The sequence below is a fragment of the Sinocyclocheilus anshuiensis genome, unplaced genomic scaffold (genome assembly GCF_001515605.1).
Source record: "Sinocyclocheilus anshuiensis isolate Anshui unplaced genomic scaffold, SAMN03320099.WGS_v1.1 scaffold411, whole genome shotgun sequence".
NCBI lineage: Eukaryota > Metazoa > Chordata > Actinopteri > Cypriniformes > Cyprinidae > Sinocyclocheilus > Sinocyclocheilus anshuiensis.
Genome location: NW_015549608.1, coordinates 451,233 through 460,796, shown reverse-complemented (window position 1 = coordinate 460,796; position 9,564 = coordinate 451,233). Strand labels below are relative to the sequence as shown.

The following is a 9,564-nucleotide window of genomic DNA, read 5'->3' as shown; positions in this document are numbered from 1 at the left end:
AATATATATGATAAATTATTTAAATAATGTATTATAGAAGATAATTTACAATATTTTATTAATAATAATAACAACTATTATTGTATAATTAATATAATAATTATATCATAATTATAAATACATATTAAAAAATTTATTATAAAATATATCTTTTATGATTTTATTATATGATATTTTATAAATATAATAATAATAATCTACATACAACTGTATATTAAACATCATCTAATGAACATTTTTGTTTCTGAGCAGACAAACAAATGCCTTATTGTGTCGGCAGAAAAGCCCAAAACCAAATTAATAATACAGAAAAAATACAGGAAAATACAAATCACAAGAAACAGATGAAATTTAATCGTAAAGTTCAGTTACATCCCGTGTCAACTGTGAGCAAACAAGCATCATATATTGAAAAGCTGCAGAGTTCAGTCACGTTATGCCATTCTTCACAGAAAACTAGCTGTTTAATATCACTGAAAGACACCGAATCATTTACAATTTACGTGAGATGCAAAAATCAGGACAAAAAGGCATTGAAATGTTTCACAGCGGCTGTACAAACACACAACACAAGAGTTTGGCAAAATGGATATGAAGCATCACGGGACGCTCAGACCGTCCCATTAATACAGAGACAACACAATGAATTCACAGGACGTGGTGTTTGATTACGAACACTAGTGATGCCACGATAAATCAACCAACACTTAACAGCAAACCACTGACAGCCTACTCAACGGATGAGCACGACTTCTGTCTGTGCAAAACATTTCAGTCTGTGGATACTGCAGTTAAACGATATAATGCAGGTAAACAGGTGCTAGTCATTAAAGCATGCATGCAGATATCTGCAGTCTGTAAAGGCTTGAATACTGGTGTAAGGGTATTAATACGACACACAACCGATGAAGCAGATGACTCTCACAGACATGCAAAACCGAACACTTTCCACCGATCAATAAAACAATAAAAAAAACGGAGATTTTTTCAGCTCAAAATTCTGATGCTTTTCTCTGTATTCCAAGTTCATTTCTCACGAGTCCAAACATTTCAGTCTGTGGATACTGCAGTTAAACGATATAATGCAGGTAAACAGGTGCTAGTTATTAAAGCATGCATGCAGATATCTGCAGTCTGTAAAGGCTTGAATACTGGTGTAAGGGTATTAATACGACACACAACCGATGAAGCAGATGACTCTCACAGACATGCAAAACCGAACACTTTCCACCGATCAATAAAACAATAAAAAAACGGAGATTTTTTCAGCTCAAAATTCTGATGCTTTTCTCTGTATTCCAAGTTCATTTCTCACGAGTCTGACTTTTTCAGAAATGATAATCATGCATTATATTTTGTGGAAAAGTAATGTTGTTGATGGTTTCTTTTTTGCCTTTCTCTGCACTGCATATAAACTGTATTTCTTATAGGGTTTGCGGTATTACATTTTGAACTGTGCAAATGCAAATGAAAAAAAAAAACTGTGACAAAAAGTCAGAAATGTGAGATAAAATCAGAATGGTTAGAAAATAAGTCAAAGGTGAGATTAAACAAAATCTGAATTGCGAGTCAGAAATGTGAGAGAAAAAAATCTAAATTGTGAGAAAAGTCAGAATTGAAAGATATAAACTTTTGAGATGAATGCAATTTAGATTTTTAAAAATGTAATTACATTTAAATTTTGATTTAAAAATGTCATAAATGTGAGATGAAAAAATCTGAACTGTGACCAAAAGTCAGAAATGTGACAAAAAAATCTGAAATGTGAGATAAAATCAGAATTGTTAGAAAATAAGTCAAAGGAAAGATTAAACAAAATCTGAATGGTCAGAAATGTGAGAGAAAAAAAAAATCTAAATTGTGAGAAAAGTCAGAATTGAAAGATATCAAATTTTGAGATGAATGCAATTTAGATTTTTTTTTAAATGTAATTAATTTAAATTTAAATTTAAAAATGTCATAAATGTGAGACGAAAAAATCTGAACTGTGACAACAAGTCAAATGTGAGACAAAAAAAAATTGCAAGGAAAAAGTCCGAAATGTGAGAAAATAAGTCTGAAATGTGACCTTTCTTATTTTGATGAGCTCGTTTCCTACAAGGAATAAAAAAAATAAATAAATAAAGGCAATAGTGACTATATCTCACATTTTTTCTCGCAATTCAGATTTTTTAAATCTCATATCTCTGACTTTTTTCCTTGCATTTGCAAGTTTATGTCTCGCAATTATCAGTCATAAACCTGCGGTAAGATTTTTCTTCTCAGAATAGTATGAATCTCCTACTTCAAAAACACTAACAAAACAAGTCAGAGTTGTGAGATTAAAAGGTCGTAATTACTTTCATTCATATTCGGTGGCTGAAACGAGCTTTCATCAGAAATGCTTCGCTCTGGTGAGAACACTGAAAACAAACACATTAATCATCCTGCGCTTCAACTACATCGTCATCAGACTCTGAAAGAGCTTTCGCTGAGATTGCAAGGATGCATTCAATTGATCAGAAGTGACAGTGAAGACATTAATAAAGAAAACAGTTTCCACAAAAACATTGCGCAGCTGTTTTCAACATTGATAATAATCAGAAATGTTTCTCGAGCATTAAATCCGCATATTAGAATGATTTCTGAAGGATCGTGGACTTTTTCAGCTTTGAACATATACTGTATATTATTTGAAACCGTGATATTATTTCGCATGCATTTTGTGTTTTTGATCAAATAAATGCAGCCTTGGTGAGCAGAAAACATTCAAAAATCTTACAGACCTCAAACTTTACATTTACATCACACACACACAAAAATAAAAAAAAACATGCACCAGCAAAATGCACAAAATGAATGCGTTTTAAGAGGTAAAAATTCTGATTTCATGTTGACTTTAAAATACATGATCGTTTGTAGACGCATTATGATTTGTGAGCCTGGAGCACAAAAGCAGGCTTAAGTCGCTGGGGTATATTTGTAGCAATAGCCAACAATACATTGTATGGGTCAAAATTATACATTTCTCTTTTATGCCAAAAATCATTAGGATATTACGTAAAGATCATGTTCCATGAAGATATTTTGTAAGTTTCCTACCATAAATATATCAAAACAAAATTTTGGATTAGTAATATGCATTGCTAAGAACTTAATTTGGACAACTTTAAAGATGATTTTCTTTATTTTGATTTTTTTTTGCACCCTCAGATTCCAGATTTTCAAATAGTTGTATCTCAAAATATTGTCCGATCCTAACAAACCATACATCAATGGAGAGCTCATTTATTCAGCTTTCAGATGATGCATAAATCTCAATTTCGAAAAATTGACCCTTATGACTGCTTTTGTGCTCCAGGGTCACATATGATAACATAATCTGAAAAATCGTCTGCATACAGTAAAATACACCGTTGAAAACATCTGTGACATAGATTACAGCACTGTTACGAGTCACGCATGCGACTGAAAACACCATGACGCACAGCACTGCTTGGGATCTCACCTGGTTAACCAGTCTCTGAAGTTCAACAGGTGAAGTCAGCTGACTAACTAAACACAGTATTGCCTTTTCAAAGAGCCTTGCGCTCTGACCAGACCTGAGCCAATCTCACCCTTCATAATCATTCATCTGATGCTCCCTCCGTTCACAGGAGCCACACGTGTGCAAATCCTTTCAGAGTCAGGCTTATTTCTCCACGCCGTTGATGCTTGTGTTATTTACAGAGTCCCTCCGTTTCCTGGCAGAAGAGGAAGTCGTGCTGTCCGTCTCAAACTCCCCTACAGCACAAATGCATTACAATGTGGCAGAAAACACTGGCGCACATGTTTGAGTTGCATAATGCATGCATGCTAACAAAGATCTATAGGCCAAAATAACTGGACTGGACATGTTCCCAAATGCATAATGATAGTTTACAGTTTCTGCAGGATACTGTGCATAGCATGCAAACATATTATATGCATTGACTAAAATATACATTAACTATACTATATTTATATTATAGTAAATATACATTACCTGATATAAAATATATTAAATAAAATTTGAACTTATTTTATTTCAGCTAATTGCTAAAGCAAAAACAAACAAATAAATATATTTAAAAAAAATACTAAAACTTTAACTAAAATGAAAATGGAAGATACAAAAATTAAAAATTCGATATATTAAAAAAAATCTAATAAAAATGACAAAATTACTAAAAGCTTTAAAATTAATGAAAGATGGAAGATATAAAAAAAAAACTAATTCAAAATATTTAAAAACAATATCTAATAAAAATGACAAAAAACAACAAAATTACTAAAACTGTCAAATTAAACTAAAAAATGGAAAATACGAAAATAAAAAATGATATCTAATAACAATTAAAATGTTTAATTCTGTCGAATTAAAATGAAAAATGCAAAAATAAAAACCATTTCAAAATATAAAAAATATCTAATAAAAATGACAAAAAACAACAAAATTACTAAATCTTTAAAATGAAAAATACAAAAATAAAAACGAATTAAAAATATTATAAAAATATATCCAATAAAAATGACAAAAAACAACAAAAGTACTAAAACTGTCAAATTAAACTACAAAATGGAAAATACAAAAATAAAAAAAAATATCTAATAAAAATTTTAATTTTAATTCTGTCGAATTAAAATGAAAAATACGAAAATAAAAACCATTTCAAAATATTTAAAAATCATAATAAAACTACCTGGATGACCTTGATCTTCCATTTCAATTAATAATAGAATGCGAATACAGTACATACAGTGTGCAGTAAGCAGTAGTCTAGAATTAAAAACAGCTTCCGTCTGTCTTCTGCTAGTTCACCACAAGAGGTCATAACACTACAGCTTAGATTCATTACCCTAATGAACCATTAATAACCAACACATGATGTCTCTTTACCTCTGCATTCAGACACAGCGTCGTCCGGCTCCGTGTAAATACTGTCCTCACACTCCGAGAAGCTCTAGAGAGTCAAAATATCACATGATTTACAGCTCAAAACCCTTAAGACTGAACACTGTGTGGATACTGTAAACATCACTTTGATATTTTCAGTCTCAACTATACCAACTCAGGATCTCGGTTGCTGAATAAATGCAGTTGTTTTAATAGAGAAACATTATTGCAATCTGGAATTAGGAATTTCACTGTTATATTTTTTTCAGTTTTCATAATGTAGACAGAGAGAGTGTATATGCAAGTCTTTGATATTAATTTATATGATAAATAGCCTATAATAAGTCAATAAACTAGAAGGGGGAAAATAAACCATGTGCATGAGTTCTATTGACATGACATTCTGTTGATTTGTGCTTATTGGTGAAAGTGCAATACTTCTAATGCAGTGTAAAAATACATTTCTGAAATGACAACAATCATTAAAGTTGACTTGAGAAAGCCAGCTTACTGATCTACCATTTAATCATCTTCTTCTTCTGAGCCAAAATTTTAACTGCATCTCCTCCTAGACCTTTAAAGCTACAACCACCAAACTCGGGTCAGACCTTCAGACTGGTCTGAAGTTATTTGCTCTGACTTTTCTAACTGTTCCGACTTCCGGTTTTCGTAAACCAGACTATCAAATCCACCGGAAATCCCATAGACTTTCATTGAGGGGGTGAAAACTTTTGTACAATGAGACTTATATGGTGTTTTAAGCTGTCTATTGCTATAGTAAAGCTTAACAACTCCCTACTGAAAAAAACTGCTAAAACCAGCCTAAGCTGGTGGGATGCTTTGGCTGGTCTCCCAAGCTGGTTTTAAAGTGGTTTTGGCACCTTTTGAGCTGGTCAGCCTGGTCTTAGCTGGTCAAGCTGGGAGATCTGCTAAAAGAACAACCAAGTTTAAACCAGCTACTTTCAGCTTAAACCAGCTAAGACCAGACAACTAGCCTAAGCCGGTTTTAGCTGGTTTTATCAGCTGGCTTTTTGCGAAATCAGCTGGATTTAGCTGGTTTAAACTGGTTTTAGCTAGCCTTTTTGCTAAATCAGCTGGTTTTAAGAAATATATTACTAATTCAGCAGATTTTACTTGGTTTTACCTGGATTTTTTTCATTCATGTTACCAATTTGTTAAATCACGTTAAAACATGCTAGCAACAAGCTAGCAGCATGCTAATCATACTAGAAACTTGCTAGCAACATGCTAGTAACTTGCTAATAATGCTAACAACATGCTAGTAACATGCTAACCATAACAGAATCATGCTAGTAACGTGCTAATCATGCTAACAACATGCTAGTAACATACCAATCATGTTAGCAACATGCTAGTTACTTGATAATCATGCTAGAAACATGATAGTAACTTGCTGATTATGCTAGAAACATGCTAACAACATGTTAGTAACTTGCTAATCATGTTAACAACATGCTAGTAAAATGCTAATAATGCTAGAAGCATGCTAGTAACTTGCTAATAATGCTAACAACATGCTAGTAAAATGCTAATCATGCTAGTAACTTGCTAATCATGCTAACAACATGCTAGTAACATGCTAATCATGCTAGTAACACGCTAACCATGCTAGAAACATGCTAGTAACATGCTAGTAAAATGATAACCATGCTAGAAACATGCTAGTAACTTGCTAATCATGCTAACAACATTCAGACTTTAATCTTTCAAACTATTTTAAACTGAAAACCGTCAAACTTTTACAACTTTTTAAAAACTTTTAAACTTTTAACATTTTCTGGCCTGGCTTTCTCAAGCCAACTTCAAAGTTTGTCTACAAACTTTACTATCTAGTTGCAATTATAATTTTGAGCAAAATAATCAGTTTAACCATTATACAGCATGACGAAAAACTTTTGATCGACTAAAACGCTCAGACATTTAGTCGACTAAGACTTGACCAAAACAGGACAATATGATAATAACTAAAAAGCACATTTGACACAGGACTAAGACTAATTAAAAAATTGGCTGACGAAATGAAGGGATCAGGAAGAGGAGTGATTGAGTAAATGACGACGCACCTTCTCTCGGGGCCCGTAGTTCTCAGCGTACCACACCATCCCATACAGACACAGGAACGTGATGAAAGCCTTCAGAGACAAAGACACATCAACTCCACACGAAAACAACTATTTAGAGACAATCTCCTCCCACAGCTGCCAAGAAAAGCTCTGTAGTGCTGAATGAGTGCAAATCAAACAATTGCAGTGATGCAACGTACAGCTGAGAGTAGGGCTGCTCGATTATGGTTAAAAAGGTTGCTATGACATCTACATTTTAGAGACATTTAGAGATTTAGAGAAATTTCACAATTCTCAACACCACAGCAGAATACTAGGGTAACTAATATTAGTAAAAAAACAAAAAATAAAGTCCTCAAATTATTGAAAATAATTAAAAGTTCAGTAATAAAAAAAAAAAAAGCAAAGGACAAATACAATAGAAAAAAAGACACAAATGAAACAAACAGTGCTTTAAGTTTTTTATGCAAGTCTAAAGTATTTAGCTAACAGCTACTACAGAAACGGAATAATTGAATGCAAAATAAAACTTCCTTTGTTTCTTATTAAAGCTACAAAAGTCCTTCAGTCGAGAGCAGAGAGTGATTTTCTCTGTCTTTTGTTGTTTGATTAATATGAAGCACACAGTCAGCAGCAGAAATAGCCTGCTGTCACTTTAAGAGCCACATGGATCCAATTTACTGTTACACACGTTTTTTCATTCTCAACTGTTTACGTTCACTTATTACATAACCGATGAGGGTTTATGTGATTAATAATCACCAAGTGCCACATTTGACACATTTTTGCGTGTATTTGACCATTTAGGCGCGCACCTTAAGCTAAAAGTTGACTTTACATGTCCGTGTTCTGTTCCGTCGCACGCACAGAAATCCTCCTGAGCAACAGCGATAGTTCTCTTTCGTGCTTTTAAAAACATGAATAAATCTAATCAGCTTTAATAAATCAAGCACGTCCCATTTTGTGAAAGTCACGCAAAATGATTTTACTGATTTACACGTGAAATTGGGCTTTTATGGAGGAGCGAAAGCGTACCGCTGGAAAGGCGTGCAATAATCGTTTTATCCCGATTATTGTATTTTCATAATCGCTGGAGGCCGAAATCAAAATCGAAACTGTATTTCGATGAATTGCACAGCTCTATCTGTAAGTGAAGAAAAACCACAGGAACTCACCAAACACACGAGCCACAAAATCACATAGAGAACCTGCGTCTTGGAAAACAAGTCCTGTCCAAATTTAATGCAGGCCAGCGCCTCCAGGAAAGCGATCGCCCTGCAGGACAGAAAACAGAGTTTGGCATCATTTTGGAAAACACTGACAGTGCCATATTTTGTTTTCTGCGACATATATTGCATTGAAATTTCACCAGATGACTGGAATAGCTTTAGAATAAATCGTTCCAGAGTTAGTGGTGTGAATTTGTCGCAGAGTGCATCTGCATTAAAAAAATAATAATTTTAAAAAGGCTGAGAAATTACTTTCTAATCTGATTTTTATTTTTTTTTATTTTTTTTTAAGGTGAAATCTTTCAGGGCTTCACATGATTATAAAATAATAAAATACTATAAAATAATAATAAACATCATGATTTTATTGTGATTATTATGAAACAAAAATATTAAGCAAAAACTAAATATATTGTAGAAATATTGTAAAATAAAAAGAGCAATAAAAATAAATTTATTTTACTGTTAAAAAAATTAGATTTCTTCATTTTTAAACTCTAAACCATCAAGCTTTTATTTTGACAGGTTTCAGAGTGAAACCAGTAGTGCATAAATGTATTAAATTAAATCACACTGTGCAATATCAATTTAATTTCAATATATTGCACGACCCTTTCTACTGAACATTAATTGTGCAACATAAAGCCAAAGGAAGTTAGATGACAAAAAGCTTTTGTAACATCATACACTCTACCATTCAAAAGCTTGGAGTCACTATCATTTTTTTTTTTGGAAATAATTTATAGAAATTATTACTTTTATTTAGCAAGGATGCTTTAAATTGATCAAACGTGATGATAAAGATGTTTATAATGTTTCAAAAGATTTCTATTTCAGATAAATGCTGATCTTTGGATCTTTCCATACATCAAAGAATCCTGAAAAAATTATACTCAACTGTTTTAAATATTGATAATAATAATAATAATAATAAATGTTTTTTGAGCAGCAAATCAGCATATTAGAATGATTTCTGAAGATCATGTGACACTGAAGACTGGAGTAATGATGCTGAAAATACAGCTGTGCATCACAGAAATACATTATATTTTAAAATATATTCAAATAGAAAGCAGTTATTTTAAATAGTAAAAATATTTCACAATATTACTGCTTTCGCTGTATTTCGAATCAAATAAATGCAGGTTTGGTGAGCAGAAGAGACTTCTTTAAAAAAACATTAAAAATCTTACTGTTCAAAAACTTTTGACTGGTAGTGTATATATATATAATATATTTAATACACAAATTTTTAAAGGGGTCCTATTATGCTTTTTCACTTTTTTAATTTTAGTCAGTGTGTAGTGTGTATGTTTGGGCATAAAAAAGATCTAGAAAGTTACAAATCTCAAAGTCC

General features: G+C 32.3%; 1 protein-coding gene across 1 annotated transcript in view; it reads right to left on the bottom strand.

Moving 5' to 3' along the window:
* Positions 1-3,320: 3,320 nt before the first annotated feature.
* The window catches only part of LOC107659070 (phosphatidylserine synthase 1-like), a 22,003-nt gene continuing 15,759 nt past the window's right edge, over positions 3,321-9,564 (bottom strand). The window contains exons 11-13 of the mRNA XM_016447883.1: positions 6,979-7,047; positions 4,898-4,961; positions 3,321-3,762 (exon numbers count right to left, since the gene is read on the bottom strand). Coding sequence (XP_016303369.1) covers positions 3,671-3,762; positions 4,898-4,961; positions 6,979-7,047 — 225 coding nt within the window. The 3' untranslated portion in view covers positions 3,321-3,670. The remainder of the gene's footprint in view (positions 3,763-4,897; positions 4,962-6,978; positions 7,048-9,564) is intronic.